This window comes from Trachymyrmex cornetzi, unplaced genomic scaffold, assembly GCF_001594075.2.
Source record: "Trachymyrmex cornetzi isolate Tcor2-1 unplaced genomic scaffold, Tcor1.1 scaffold270, whole genome shotgun sequence".
NCBI lineage: Eukaryota > Metazoa > Arthropoda > Insecta > Hymenoptera > Formicidae > Trachymyrmex > Trachymyrmex cornetzi.
Window position 1 is genome coordinate 1,101,134 of NW_017297377.1, and position 16,825 is coordinate 1,117,958.

Genomic DNA, 16,825 nt, shown 5'->3' on the forward strand with positions numbered 1-16,825 from the left:
TTAAGTAACTACTGTAACTTAATTTTCAGTTAAATCATTCATTACTTTTAATTTCGTTCATAACCACGAGCTTCATTTACATGTAAAGGAAGCTCGTGATTACATTTCTAACAGTGTATAGTAATGAATTTTACGGGCGAAAATGATTAATCTCGCGTTTATTTATTTATTTTTTTTTTTTTTTCAAAGAAATCATAGTTTTTCTTTTGTACATTCATGCTTATTGTAGTAAGCGCTATTTAAAGTGCGCGATAGAATCGTACGCAAAGAGCGTAACGTCGAGTCAATTCCCCGTGTAAACGCGTGAACTAATTTCTGCCACATATCTGTCCTCATTGCCGAGGTCTTTAACGTTGCACAAACAACGATTGCATCGTATCGGCTGAAAACTCTATTCCCGTGAGTGTCCTTGCGTAGATAGGTCCCGCATGAGTGACTTCTGCATCGTTGCGTATCTTGCATAACGGCGAGGCGCATTACGGGCGTACAGCAACCTGCCTTGCGCTCTTCCCCCGCCATAGATAGAAGTGATGACTCCCCGTTGACATCTTTTACGCAATCGAAATTTCTCTGAAGCCACCCGATTACCGAAAGGTCACTTACCTCTTGCACAAAGTAATTACGTTCGTTCGTTACACGCGGCGCGCGGCGTGGCGTATTGGCCGTCTGAGAGACGATTAGGCGCGTTACGTTAACGTGCCGACAGTAACATTCGCGGAAACTAATCGCACACAGTTGCCGAGATAATTATCGCGACGAGCCGCCGAGAGATGCATTATTATTGCGGATATACCGTAAATTAGCTTACGGTACATCTCGTTATCTTTCGCCACGTTGGCTGTTGTAAGTGAGAAAAATGGAGTAATCTGCAGCCGCGCGGGTAACTAGTGGAAAAGACAGGCAAAAAACACGGAATATTCCGTGAATTGCGGAAGAATGCGTTAACACGACGATATTATGCATGTTAATCGACTCTGACAAACACGCGATGTGAAATACACTTGATGATTATTTTGTGTAGCTTGCAGGAAAAAAGAAGATGGAAGATAAACACTTATCGCAATCGAATAGCTCGTAATATTATAAAAATTTCGATGGAATCTCAATATTAATGGCGCGCGCTTCGACAAGTTTGTGGTTAATTAAGATAAAAGTAAAATAGCAAACTTAAAATAATTTCTCGATCGCAGAATGGTGAAACAAGTTTTTTCTCACGCTCTTCTTCTTCTTTTCTTTTTTTGTCCTGGTAATTAATTCTAAACGCGTTTATCGTGAGGATATGAGGCAAGAACGCCGCGAGAATCTAATTAGAATATTATTGATTGGTTCGTAGAACACCGGGGAAATTGCCAATCGCGGCGACTTATGTCCCATTGTATGGTTAAAAGCAATCAGCTCGGAAGAGAAAAGAGAAACAAATCGCTTTATTGTGCCGAGAGCGCAAACGGGTAGAACCAGTTCACGTGGGCGAAAAAAAAACGTACACTTTTCACAAATACTATATCATTCCTTATAGTCCGTCGTCATCTATCTCTTGGAAATTATTGTCATGCGCAGTGGGTGATGTTTTAGATCACGTGTTTCACAAAATATAAAACCATAAGAGCACATATATAAGTAATAAGCCTGACAGTTCGTGATAGTGTCTTCATGTCAGTCAATCCAACTCGGATAGGTTCTTCTCTCCTGAAGTCTTCGACTCTACCTCGCATGAGCATCGTCAGTTGTGTGAGTCAATTTATACATCTCATCGCGTTCATTATACACTAATTGCTTTACATATATATACATAATAATTCAATATCATACATCACCGGAGCGATGCGAGTTTATTAAATCTCAATCTCGTTATTGAATTACACATTACTCTTTGTACGATTATAACGTGCATAATAATGTTTCTACGTTTAACATTAATGAGAACATTTTAAAAGCAATTCATTATTTTCAATATATTATACTTAACTAATTTCATCGGTGATATTTCAATAAAATAATTTTTACTTCACATAATCTTAATTTCTGATTCTTGATAATTTGAAATAAAAAATGAGATTTGTTATTTTTTTCTCGCGCGTCTCTAATGCTCGTTTCTACCAATGTATGTAGTTTAATTGTAGTCTCGGTTCAACTAACTCTTCATCTTTTTCTAATTCTAAAAATTAGAAAAAGATGAAGTGTTAGTTGAACCAAAATTAAAGTTAATCTACATAATAGAAACGGACATAAAAGACTCTTTTCAAGTACGTGTAACTTAAAAATGATTATTCTCTCTGCGTCTAAATTAATTAATTTTAACTAGTTAAATAATCCATAGAGATAAAAGCTTGTGTATAATCTGGGATATTTTGTACCTCTATCAAGTCCATATTTTCTTAATTAGAATTCTCGTCTAATCTCGAAACAACGTTGAGACCTGTTAATAAATTTTTTAATTACGAATGTTACAAACAGACATATAAAAAGTTATGATTTATATATAGTTTGCCACCAATCGTCCGAATGGCTCAAGTTTCGATGTGCGTTCAAGGCAAACTTGACCATTTTTGAAATGCGAAAAAAAGACAGAAGTATTAAACGAGTGAAACATTTTGAATGTCACTTACATCAGATATCGTCATTACCATCACTAATTGAATTGTTGGCACGAACAATATGTTGTAATTGATTTTTGCTGTGAATGGAGTAACGATGAAGCAAACTTGTATTCAATTTGTGCAAAAAGACGTGCTGAAAAAGTAATTGCATCGTCCGGTCTAAAGTAACAGAGTTAACGGACAAGTAAAAAGTTTGGTTCAAAGTCAGAATTAGGTAAAGCGCGCATGAAACGGAGATTTTTATCTCTCTTGCTAAACTCGGCCTTGCGTATGACGCAAGTTGCACAAACGATTCAATTGTAAGATTTGGATACGGTAAATTTTAGATTTACAGATGTTTAGATATCGTGAAAACAATATTCGCAATTGATCGAATTAATCAAGTTATCAAATCGAGTTATCAAAAAGGTAAATCGCGATAGCCTTAGAACGTAGAACAAAATATTTTGAAACACGGTTGGGATACTCGTGCAACGTACTGTGCACAATTGCTAAATGTCATAAATGCACGATATTCTTATATAAACGCGCAGTCATTTATTTCATTAAAGAGAAAGCTTTGTCGGCCCACGAAATACACACATTGACTTATACGATTTATATAACGATAAATCGCACGATATGAACGATATATCGTTCAATTTACATTGTCTTTCATTGTTTTCTTTAAAATTCTCGTGATTTCTACTATCCTGAAATTATACGACAGGGAGAGAATTTTTATGTTCTTGTCCCGGGTGTAAAATTAAATTATAGCTCTTCTATATATAATAAAATGCAGCAAGTTGCTCCGATGCTAAATAAGACCGAGATATCTTGCAGATGGCACTTTTCCACCAAACGCAAGCAACCGGTCTGTCTGAATTCGTCATCAATAAAAAGACCAGATAAAAACAATATGATAATCATATGTTTTCGCCTCGATCCTCAGACAATTTGGTGCCTGTTCAGACTGCGCGCGATTCCTTTTCTTTCTTTTAAGTGAAATAATGTTTGTCTCTCGTTGACTAACTAATAAAGGACACATGGAAACTTTTACCGTACAATCCATAACGCATAGAGAAGACAAAAGTTACAGGCGAATGTATTGACGCTGTTTTTTTTTTCAAGATCTCAGCCGACCCGTCTCCGGTGTCGGTTTTTTGCATGTATCTTTCTCAAAATTCGTAGAATTGGGGTCGTCCATCGGTCGTATCGTCGGTATGGCCTCAACCAGCAGTAAAACCGGCAAAATCAGTGTTTAGTCACCGTATTTTCATTAGAATACGCCTTACCTTTTTCTATCACACAGAGGATCATCGTCGTATATACATGCAAACCGGTTTTAATGAGATTTGCAAATTTCGGTGGCATCAACCACGACATTCATTGACTCGCAAATTGTTCAATGGAACTTGAGATATAACGAATTATCTCGCTTAAATTATACGATGATCCAAGAGCGTGGATATAGTGACTTAGTTTGCTGTTCATCACGCTCTTGAAATAATATATTGTTAAAATATAAGGAATAATTCTTTTTATCTGAAATTTAAATAATTTTTTTATGCAAAAACTTTGTTGAAAAAAATATTGAAAAGCGTATCCATGCACGTCATTATAATGGCTTAATAGTATCGTAAACATGTCAACGCGTGTGATATTTATGAATTATATCCAGAAAAAATGTTATGCCATCATGATATTTTACAATATTCTTTAATTAACTTTGAATACTTTGCGACGTTTTAAAAATTGTTTTTAAATGCTTTAAAATAAATTTTAAAATTTAATTTTTCAAAACATCAAAGTAATTTTATTAATGTTTTCCTTATATAAAAACTTTTGCTGAAAAAAATATTAAAATAAAGATAATATCAATATTTTAATTGTTAAAAGAAAATATCTTTATTTTAATATATTTTTCAATGAAGTTTTTGCAAAGAAACTTACTTTGATGCTTTGTGAGACTAAAAACTTTTTAAGTTTCTGAAATGTCGCAAATAAGTGTCAAAAAGTTAACTGGAGAGAATTTAAAAAATATCACGATGACTTTTCTGGATATAATTTAAAGGTATATCTACACGTGTGTTGAAATGTCTACGATACTAACGACTATTTTTAATTAAGGAATTAAGCAGTTATAACGGTGTGCATGGATAACGTATGGAGAGATATGCAATTATGATAAGAATCTAGATTTTAGGACGTTTCTGATCTACCTCGAGCGTGATTTTCAAAGTTACGAATCATATACCGGTTTTGTGGCAAAACTTGAAGGAGAGACCTGTAACACAGAATAGGTGACACGCACGACTTCCGATTATAGATAAGGTGTTCGTTATTCATCCGTTCGCGATTTTTTTAACATCACCGAAACGGAATAATCATTATCCTTTTAACACGTTAATGCTCGCCTGTTCATGACTATTATACGTTCATATTCGCTATTATTCTAAAAATGTCATAAAAATCAGTTTACAATGATCGAAACTTACCGATTAGTCACACTTACTGTGCTATTGCGCTGTTGCGCTCATTAAAATCCCCGTCGCTCCGAAGACTTGTGCAGATCTCGCCAATCTCTTGTTAAAGTTTCTGAAACGTTGGGAATTTCAATGCGTGACAAAATGTTCCCCCGAAGTGTGGATGCTTTGTAAAGTGAAGTATAAATACTTTCATACTTTGTATCAGAAAATAATGAAGAATTTTATTGATACTTTATTTTGAATATATTAATATAAATATGCTCCATATAAGTTTAGACAATAACGTTAAATTAATTAATTATAATTAAAATTTATTAATTTAAATAAAAGATTTAATTTTTTTGTTAGTAAATATTTGCTAAAAATTAGAAAGTTAGTGACAGGCACAAAAAATCGGATAATAAATATTCGTTAAATAACTACCGGTTAAATAAGTATCCAACTTTCTTTAACACTCTTGTTATATTAATATATGCTATCTATGCAGCTAAGGGCAACATATTATTATGAATAGTAGAATAAGCTTCCTATAAAAAAATTTACAGCATCCGTATTTTAACCAACCGAAGATAATAATGATTATCACGTGTGTTTATGCACAAGGATATAAGTGCAACGCACATCCGACATGCGAGAGAAAACTGTAAGGTGACTAAAAATCAAGAAGTCAAAGACTCTCCGGAGGTGAAAGGGAACTCTGCCGGAAGTGCACTCTTATGTACTTGTACGCTAGCCCTCGTCTGAAACGCATTTCCCATATGTTCAGGGAGGCCGGTAGGACCCATGTTCTCTCTCCCCCCCCCCCTCTCTCTCTCTGTTTATTTTTCTCAAGGGAACAGTGTACACCCATGATTCTCATAAGACTGATTTCCGGACTCCTTGAGCCGCGGCTGACCGTCGATCAGGTCGTACCTGAAAAATGCATCAAGGCGAAGTGGTTCCCATATTGGCGACGCTGCCAAGCTACGGAATGCGCGCAATGAAACGCAGGGAGGGGCGGTTTCAGTCTGCGAACGCGTCCCTGAGCACCTCGTTCACTGACACGGTCCATGCCTCATGAAATGATGAAAAGGCTTTAAATAATTATTTGTTTGTTATACCTTATCAAATAAAAAACAAAAAATTTTTTAATGTGAAGAAATATTTTGTTAATTTATTTATGTTTTAATGAGAGATAATATTTTTCACTATAAATTTTTTTATGGTTTTTAAAATGCTAGTAATATCATTATCAAGTCGACAATCAATTAAATATAATATTATTATTTCAACTTTAGTTTATAACTTCAAGTTTGACGGCGGCACGCAATTTATGTAACTGTGTTTAGAACTTATATATGGTATAAAAATATTATTAGGCATTTTAAGATATAATCTCAACCCTTATTTATTTGATTTATTCATACAGTGATCTAGATTATCTCTTATTATTGTTTTTTTAATGACTTTAAACACGTAACGTGAACATGCAACGCATGCCATTTCACTGTCATTCACTTATGAGAAAGTGAGTGTTGAACATATAAAATTCATTCAATCGATTTAATGTAATTTAAATAAGGAAATACATGTTTATTTGCTAAGTTCATTGTCTCGAAAAACAGCAACTTGGAGGGAATTAACAAAAAAGAGTTTATTGGAACTATAAAAAGAAAGACCATAGAGCAAGCCGCAGAGAATCCAATTTATTTCTGTCGAGTTTCACGGTTATAAACGCGCGCAGTTACGGACCGCAACATATGTACGTACATGCGTGCCTACAATATAACACATGATCTTGTCACGATACGCACATCGTTTAAGTGGTTGCTTTTTTTGTCGGTAAACCGGAAGTAAACAGGTAATAAACCTGCTCGGAGAAATGTACGCACAATTACACATAATAAATAGCAAGCGTCAGATACAAAGACTTATCACGATTTTTATACCTACATTCTTTTGTATGATATACACGAGATGATTTTTCAAGATTGGGTTCATGAGATGAAATTTCAAATGAAACGGAAGTTCCCCATACAAAAATGAAGTATAATTTACGAACTAGTTCGTGATTTCTAAATAAAAATTTTCTACACGTTGATGTTAATTTATATAGATTTAATGATAAAAAAAAAACAGTTGGTATCCTTTGATATTATTTTCCGAGGGTCTTCTAAAGCTTATAAAATCTTTTCTATTACTTTCTATTACACAGAGACTGCAGTTTTGATTCGTCACGACTACTCCGTCGGTTGTCTGACGCGGCGATGCAATATGACAGTCGCGCGTCATATAGACAGTTGTGTTTTCCTGTTTGATAAGATGCTTACAAAGAAATTATATTTTTTATCGATAAACCGGAAATGACGAGACTAGACTAGACAGGGTATGTATAAATTAATGTTTGCAGTGACAGGAATCAGTGCCTCTCTCTCTCTCGCGGCTGTGAGCGTCCTCGAGAACGACTATGTATTCCAAATACCACTTATGGCACTGTCCTCTCGTTTAGACCATAAGAGAAAGTCTGCTGAACATGCATTAATACAGCGAGTGAACCATATTGCACGATGCACGCGCCAGTCACTTGCGAGATACAACACTTGCGCGCGAAATATTTAATCTTCAAAAGAATGCTTGAAAGAAGATATATGATTTACTCTTTGTCGTATATAATTTTCAATATAATAATTATTCAATATAATAATTATTTTTCTATATTTTTTCTTTGCTAAATGTAGCAGAAAATATATAGAATGTATAATAATTACTCTTCTATTTCTTTTTTTCTATAAAATATAAGAGAAAGAGTCTAAAAAAATAATTATTAAACCGTATAATAATTATTTTTTATATTTTTTGCCATATAAGAATAAATAAAAAATACAGTATTAAATACAATATAGATATATGATTTACTCTTTGTCGTATATAATTTTCAATGTATAATAATTATTTTTCTATATTTTTTCTTTGCTAAATGTAGTAGAAAATATATATAGAATGTATAATAATTAATCTTCTATTTCATTTTTTCTATAAAATATAAGAGAAAGAGTCTAAAAAAATAATTATTAAACTGTACAATAATTATTTTTTATATTTTTTGCCATATAAGAATAAATAAAAAATACAGTATTAAATACAATATTAGGGCTATTCGAGCCGACAGCGACGCGATGGCTCGAATAGCCCTAATATTGTAATATTGAATCTAAATTCGTTAGAGCCTTACATCTAGTTACCTTCATTATTAAAATGTACAGTAATTCACGATAATATGCAAATTGTGTGCTTTCGAACCATCTTTGTCATTGATATCACTAAGGCTGAAGAAGAGAGTTATATTGCTTTTTGTGCAGTTCAATATTTATTCAGTTCAGTATTTATCGATCGGCGAACAGAACAATCGTTGTTTCATAAAACTCCACTGACTTGCTCAATAATATCTTATTCAGTTCTTGATATCGTTCATTAAACTCGACCTTCGACCATTACTATACTTTTCTACAGGGATCATTCTTCGAGCAGCGTAGATGCGAATTGCTTTAAATGCACTACAGAGCAGACGCTATAGAAGCAGAATTAATCGTTTTGACACAAAAAAAAAGAAATATATAGTAGCCTTGAAATGCGATACATGTGTCTCACGCGTTGGATTCTTATTCGAGACTCGTCGTCTGGCGCGAGCACTGTATTAAAAACCTGACTTTAATTCTGACGTGACATTGGGGTGTTCTCGAAATATCTTCCTATTTTGCATAATATAATTTTGTCTCGCTTTTTCACTTCTCTTTCTCTTTCACTCTTTCTTTTTTTCTCGTCGTCGTTGATACATCGATTCGCGAACGTGTATGCAACAACACCTTGTACCACGCTCGATCGCACATCATCCGCTTTCTTGGCAAGATGAGTATTGAGCAAAATTTCGTGGCGCGAAAAGAAAGCAAAGGGAGAAAATCTATTTGATATGAATGCATAGAGCATTCTCACGATGAAAAAGGAAAGTAATATATTCGGTAATGCATCGCGGAGATCTCTGGATTCGCGATTACAGCGAAATCGAAAGAGAGAGAGAGAGAGAGAAAGAAATTTCGCGGCTATCACAAAAATATTACACTACATTAATACGATGGATCATCCATCTCCATTATCTGTAGCTATTACCTTACACTAAAATATACTTTCCTACTTACCTAAAATACTTTCTGCAAAGTTTCATCATTTGAAAATTAGTGTCAATAGTTTTCGTGTTATAAACAGTTAAACATTTTTTCGCGATTTTAGTTAAGAAAACCTAATAACGAAATCTTGTTCTTTATTTAATTTCAAGTGAACTTTACCTAAAAGAGGAATTTTAATTTCTCTCAGTTATTGAGTCTCAGTTATTGAGATTCAATGTTGAAAATTAAGAAGTTGCGAGAAAGTTAAGCAAAAGTCAATTTCAACTTGATCAAGAAAGCAATAGATGAATTATGCACCAGTATAATTTTACGATGTCTATATGAAATCCGAGATGAAATCTCAGTGGAATCTAACTTGGAAAACATCCGGTATATTGCTAAGATTTATCAAGAACTCGTGAATATAAAAGCCACGAATTGCGTAGAAAGAATTTATCTCTCAAAGGAAACAAGTTTCCTATCAAAAATCAGACGATATACATAGTTTGAATTACATTTTTTTTTAATAATCTACATTTCGTAATGGAATTTATGCACAGCTGAAATTTCAGTATAACGATGTAATAAGTAGAAGCACGGGCTCCGGTAGTCGAGTGATTTCTCACGATACTCGATATATCTCGACTGATATTCTCGCATTCCGGAAGTGGGCACTTTTCATTACTTCCTGCTGTCCATAAGCGTATGACGGACCGAAGGAAAGTCATTGAACGCAAGATTAATGCTATCGCCGATTAGCTCACCATTCATTGTATCGCTTTGCCAATGGGAAATGAACGCATTCGCACATCGTAATAAAATTAACGATTCTTCCTTCTTAAAGGCCTTCGTAAATATCAAAGCAAATATCATAAATTTACATCGTTCAAAATATATCGAATCATTTTAATATGGGTAGTAAACTTGAGACCCGTTTAGAAGGCTTGGCACCTATAAAACGAAACTTCCAGGAAACTAAATTTGATATATTACCTTTACACGCATCCCTCTGACAAAAAATAGTACATTATTAAAAGTGAGCTATTATGATAATGTTAGACCAATGACTAACGTCTGAAAAAACCTTTTGACTTCAATGAAAATCTTGTAGGAGTGATTTTTTAAAATAATAACTTAAAAAATTCTAAAATCTTTTCGAATAAAACATATGCAATCAGTTAAATATTCATCACGAGTTGATCCTGGAATTTGATCTACCCATACATGCATTCTACATAAATTTAGTGTAAGGTGTGTAATTTTTGAGAGATAATTACATTCAAATCTTGATGCGATGCTAATAATACGCAATCTATCTGTTGCAATTCGTAGCTATTGCTCTACATAAGTACGAACCGATTGCATTCTGATATCGCAACGTACGAGTTATACGTTCGGATGTTGCGTTATAGGTGACTGTGTATAAACGTTACGCGACATATATAGCAAGCGTATAGATAAAAATTTGATACGGCTATCTTGATGACCGCAACTACTTTCCAAACGTTGCACGATCTTCTAACTAATCCGAAAAGAAAGTGAACATGATGCACTCTACGATATAAAATCGACTCAATTTTATTCTCCGCTTTCGATTTCCTCGTAGATGGAATCGCATCATTTGCCTTCTCGATGAGGAAGGCAAGGATTGGCGAGGAATTGCTTTTCGCAATCGAGATACCCTCCTCTCTTTTTTTCTCTCTCTCTATCTCTTCACTTTGCTTCTTCTCTTTCTCTTTTCTCGACCATGTATAATACGTTAAAACCAGTTGCCCTTTACTTGGCATCTTTAGCTTTCCGCGTGTAACGCTGGCATTTATAATCTACAATTACTGGTCGCGTTAATTAATGTCGCGCTTAAAGAAAGAAAATCAGTACATTCGTTTTGTTCCCTCAAACAAATTAGGCATTACCGCGAATCCAAACTCATGACCCAAATTTGTTTCCTCGAGGTCGAATGAAAGGAATAGGTATTCTTTTGTCTACGTAAACTGGATTTTTATAACATTTTTATTCATAAGATAATTTAATATCCGTTATTTTCTCACAGTTTGTCTTTAGGATCGTGAAATGCACTTTAAACTCCAATCTCATTCTTTTTACATAGAATTTAACTTCATTAGTAAAGTAATAATTGAGTTAAGCAAATTAGACGCTACGCAGAGCTCTTTCGTCCACGTAAATTGACTCTCTATTTGTTTGGGACAATTTAATATTTATTATCCTCTCATATAAGTTGTTATTAAATCGACTACTTTGTAAAAAAGTTTCTTTTAGCACAACCATTTCAAGTAACAATAAGATAAGTGAAATGTCACACTGATAATGCAAGCCATCGCCCAAACTCGTTCCTTCAAGGTTAGGAAAAAAACGACGTTGTATTATTCACGCGATTTCTAGTTTTATAATTTGGCATAAGCCAGTCATCCAAAATAATTACTCATTCTTTTATCTTTTATTACATCTATGTATGTTATTAACATCGTTTTCTTAAATATGTTGGTTTACGTTTTGCAATTTTGCACGAATTTCTAAATTTGATTTGAAAAAACTAAGCAATGTAAAACTAATTAGATGTCATACTGAGAACGCGAACAATGGTCTAAACTCATGTGCTATTGTTCGGCTAACTTCTAGGTGAAAGCATTTTTTTTCTATTCTTATTATATTCTGAACGTTTAGATGTTACAAAGATAATCTCTTTTGCATTATATATAGAACATATTATGCACAAGAATTTTTAATTTTCTTTTGATATAAATACTTTTGCATAACAATTATAATCGTCTTAATTCTATGATGCTACTAGATAAATTTCTATTTATTATCGCTATTGACATTTTATTTAAATCAATATATAATTATTATAATTTATTTTTTATTATAGTTAACAATCAAAATTTATGTAATTTAATTTTATAATTTTATACTTCTTTGCTACATATGAATAACTTGTAAAATGTCACAAAATATAATAGAGATTGATATATATGACAATTTTGAAAATAAATTAAATAAATAAATTTTATTCAGAACCAAAATTAATGATTGCAATAAAAATATGCGCAGCATTCAAAAGTTGCCGATAGTATATGTATTTATCCAATCGTATGAAGAGATATTTAATGGAGAGGAAAGAAATAGAATCCTGTAGTATCCTTCTTTAGAAATGCTCGTAAATTGATAGCTATTACGAATAACAATGCCGAGATGCGCAAGCGGTATACTTGAATGCAATGTAGTCCCGTAATTACTCAACGACTGCATGAATAATTTTCGATCACTGACGATCAGAATTCATAAACGAAGCAACACAATAGATCCCTTCTCTATAGCGTAGCTATGTGAATCTCGTAGCATCGTATTCTTGCGGTTATGACCTATGAAACTGTCATTATTGCACGAAGGTCGAATATATTACTCGGTTGGAGAGATCATTATTCCTTATTAAAATAGTGAGACGCGTTTTCTTTCTCTTTCACTGCCACGTGAAACTCCGTTGCTTTCGTTAATCCCGAAGTTTCTCCATCCGCGAGCTAATCTCTTTGATTCTTTCGATAGTTACTTCCGTAAAATGTAATCTCAACATAGATATGGATCATACAAAGTACGTTTTTTAATAGAAAAAAAGCTGTTGCAATTGCTCTCGTTAGATATCTTTCCAAGGAACACGCCAAGTCAAGAGAAAGTAAAAATGACATACTTTGACATTAAAATAATGATTTATAATTATAAAATTTAACTATTTATTGACTTTAAGCATTCAACTAAAATTATTTTGACGTCATTTTGATTTTTTTGTTAACTTTTATGTGTTCCTTGGGTTTGTTTTAATATTGTTATTTAATATTTTAAATAGAAAAAATCAATAATTTTAAATAAAAAATTTAGTCAAATATAAAAAGATAAATGATATTATAATTAAGGTATACAGAGATTTTATAAGTTGCTTCAATTATATATATATTATTTTTCGCAAATTTATTTAAAAAGAAATAAATTAATCTTTTTGAGGAGTGACCTTTTTCTAGCGATGTAGCTTTTTACTAAAAACAAATTGAGATATTTTCGATAATACGTTTCAGTTGGATATTTATATTTTAATATTTATATATATATATTTAGATTCTTAACTCTTTTAATTGAATCAAAGTAAATTATGTTTACTTTGCTGTTTTATATTTGCTATATTTAAATATCAAAAAGTTGTAGAACATGATTTTAGATAAATTTACATAAGTATAAGCTTCCGTGCATGCTATTATCTTTTTAATAGCTTTATTTAATTTATTTTAATGATTTTGTTTTCTCCAAATGTTTATAACTTTACATTTCGTCTATGTTATAAAATAGTTATGATATCAGTAATTCAAGATTGCTACCATAAATGTTAACTGAAGATGTTTAAACTTGACATTAAATTGATTAAAGTTTAACTAAATCTTATTTTTAACTATATATGTAAAAAAGTAATTATCTAAATCTTAATTAATTTTAACCGAGATTTACAAGCAATATTCAAACAAAATTTTACATCTCGCTATTTCGCATTTCACGTCCAAGTTCTTAAAATAAAATTTTCATAAATAATATCTTGAGTTTATAAATATTAATTTTATAAGAGTTTATCAATAGTAATTTTCGAACTCCAATGTTAAGAATCTTTCTCAGAATTTTGACATTGGGACTCTTGAAAGAATTCTGAATCTGTTCGGAGGTCGTCAACCCTTTCTTCTTTTTAGTTTTTTTCGCAATCAAAGATCAGTTTCTGCGCAAAACACGTCCGTCTGTAGATATAGTATGTTCAAAGCTTCTGACACGAGTCTATTCGGCGTTAATCCGATGCAGCGAAACTTTCCTTCCGGGATCGCCCCCATCGTTACTTGCGCACGTTATATTCAACGCTCTCGTTTCTTCGCGCGATACGGCAATTCTCAGTTTCATGCATGCGTGAACTCATCGCGACGGTTAATTTCGAATCTTCATTTTCACATTTCGCTTCACCGAGGGTGTGGCAAAAAATTATATAATCCCATGATTTCTTCATTGCACCGGCGGGTAAAGTATTTCTTTCATCCGCTCGCAAATAATAGACGCGACTCTCCTTTTTTTCCTTTGTTAATTCAGCGACAGTGAGAAAAGATAACGTTGAGAGATGAATTTTATTTCGTTAATGACGCTAAATAGACAGATATCGCCCTAATTAACTTCTCAGGATTCAAAAGAAAACGGTGATTTTAAAAATATGTACATAAATGAATGTCGAGAACGACAGTGTTTTAAGTACTCGGCATTGTCGTGTCCATTGTATTGCACTAATTACCCTCACTTCATTTCCGCTTATGAGACGAAATTTTCTGTTTCAGCGATGTGACGCAACCAGCCAGGAATATTTTTATGCAAAATGACTCGCGCCCTTGTCCTTCTCTGCATGGCCATCATTCTACCTCTCGTACGATGCCACAAGGTAAGATCCCAGTCAAGTATTGTCAAGACGCCCAAGGACATTGTTATCCCGTGCAATTACCTCTTTAAGACAAAGAATACGCGTGTTCGTGCGCGCGTGCAAGAGGATAATTCTGCTGAATTAAAGCGAACGGCCGCAGAATGCGATGACGACTCTAATTCACGTTAATCACGTCGCTGCGAGGTAAATTCACGGTACGCGAGCAGCGTCTTTTGATTTACGCTCGTGTCTCTATTTACTCAAGTAACATACCCTTCTCTTTTCTTTTTCCGTTTACCACATTAATTTTGCAGAATATCATTTTAACGTGCGCGTGTGCGCGTCTTGTTTTCTTCAAGAGGTTCTTCAAGAGGTTCTTCAAGAGGACGACAGCGTTCGCTTAATTCGTGCAGACTTAATTTACGTGCGGCTCTAATGCTCGAATATTATTTAGCGCGGTTACAGCACGAGAGGAATTAATTAGCTTCAATGTAGGTAATATGAGAAAGAAGAAATTAATGATGCTTCATAATTTCCCGCGTTACTCGCGGTTAATGTTGGGTGCGCCGGCTATTTATGAGGGAATTACTCCGACGATCATCGATTATCACACTAGAATCCGCGCAGAACTTGCAAACGATACGAAGACTCTTGCTGTAATGTCCTTTCAGCTTATCTGTAATTATTACGTACAATAAAAGCTATATAAATCGTTTTCATAAAAACTTATATATCTTTTATTATTAATCAATTTAAAATAAAGAAATATAAATATAAAGTGCTTTTAAGTTTAAAGACTTCAACGCATTCCCCTTAAAAAATTTTAACTCTATTTATCTCGTTATTTATTGAACGCTATTTGCCGGATTTATTCTCAAGATCGACGAGATACAAGTGCGAGACTTGTTTTACGAAATAGAGCTCGTTAAGATTAATAGCACTGACAACTTATGTATGTGCATACGTGTCAATAGTAACTGTTTCTTAATTAAAACAAGTACGCGAAAAAAAAAAAGATTACAATTAATGGCACATTACGACTTAACATGCGTTGGTTGAGTGCGTCATCTTGTCGTAGATAATCATCACGAGCGTGGTCAATGGCCGGTTCTTCTAACTTACGTAAGAACCTCGCGCATGAAATTGCGATAAAACCATCGAACCATTCGATGTTGTTTAGCCACTTTGCCTTGCTTTCGATTTTTTTTCGAGAAAATTTAAAATAATCACGCAATTCTTACTAAGCTCATACGTGATAACGATTGGCAACAAAGGAAACTAAGAAAGCGATAATCGAGACAAACATACTGTTAAAGCAAATTACAATAATACAAGTTGGCAATTTTCAGTTGTTAGTTTAAAATTTAGTTATACAAATTGCAACATATTATACGAATTATATATCAAGTTTTGTCATTTTTTAATTATTCGCGAAAATTTGATTTTACACCAAACACTTTTTATAAGAAAATTTATGACATCTGTTCCGCATATATAAGATTAATTAAAAGGCTATTGGCGAACAATAATCACGATAATATTTTTATCTGAATGACTGGCATTGTTTTGTATTATATCCATATCTGTCATTATATGCACTCGTTGAATTGCAATCAATATAATTAATATCAAAGTGCAACAGGAATTATGTCAGAGTTAAATCAGAAGCACGACGTGTGTATAATAAATAAATCAATAACTCGTAGAGATTTCAATATAAAATATATGCCGCGGCAAGCGTGTTAAAGTATACTCGTACAGATATTAAATTATAAGGTATGTATTGGTGATAGAAATGTTAAAAGGTTGCGCCATGTGATTAAACGTCCACGTGCGCGAGCACGTGTCTCATCATCGGTAAATCGCGAAAAGCGGGAGGAAAACAACATGTGCATCGATAATAGATACGTTAAACATTGTAATGAAATAAAGAGACGCCTCTCTTGATAATCGTTGAATCATTTGCGAACCGGTCAGTCGACGGCCCGCCGACTTACGTAAATCGCCGGTCATTAGGAAACGGTACAAATAATTACTTTCAAATGAGAAACGACGATTTCCGGCAGTCGTTCCACGTGATTTACATGATTTCGCGATGTATTTGTTGAACCGGAGGAGAGAGAGAGAGAGAGAGAGAGAGAGAGAGAGAGAGAGAGAGAGAGAGAGAGAGAGAGA

The 16,825-nt window shown here is 33.5% G+C and overlaps 1 protein-coding gene across 6 annotated transcripts in view; it reads left to right on the top strand.

Annotated features, from left to right (window-relative positions):
- LOC108761906 (A disintegrin and metalloproteinase with thrombospondin motifs 8) overlaps window positions 1–16,825 on the top strand; it is a 56,865-nt gene that overhangs the window by 21,133 nt on the left and 18,907 nt on the right. For all 6 annotated transcript variants that reach the window (XM_018508678.1, XM_018508682.1, XM_018508676.1 and 3 more), the window contains one exon: window positions 14,571–14,671. In XM_018508678.1, the coding sequence (XP_018364180.1) occupies window positions 14,609–14,671 (63 nt within the window). In that variant the 5' untranslated portion in view covers window positions 14,571–14,608. The remainder of the gene's footprint in view (window positions 1–14,570; window positions 14,672–16,825) is intronic.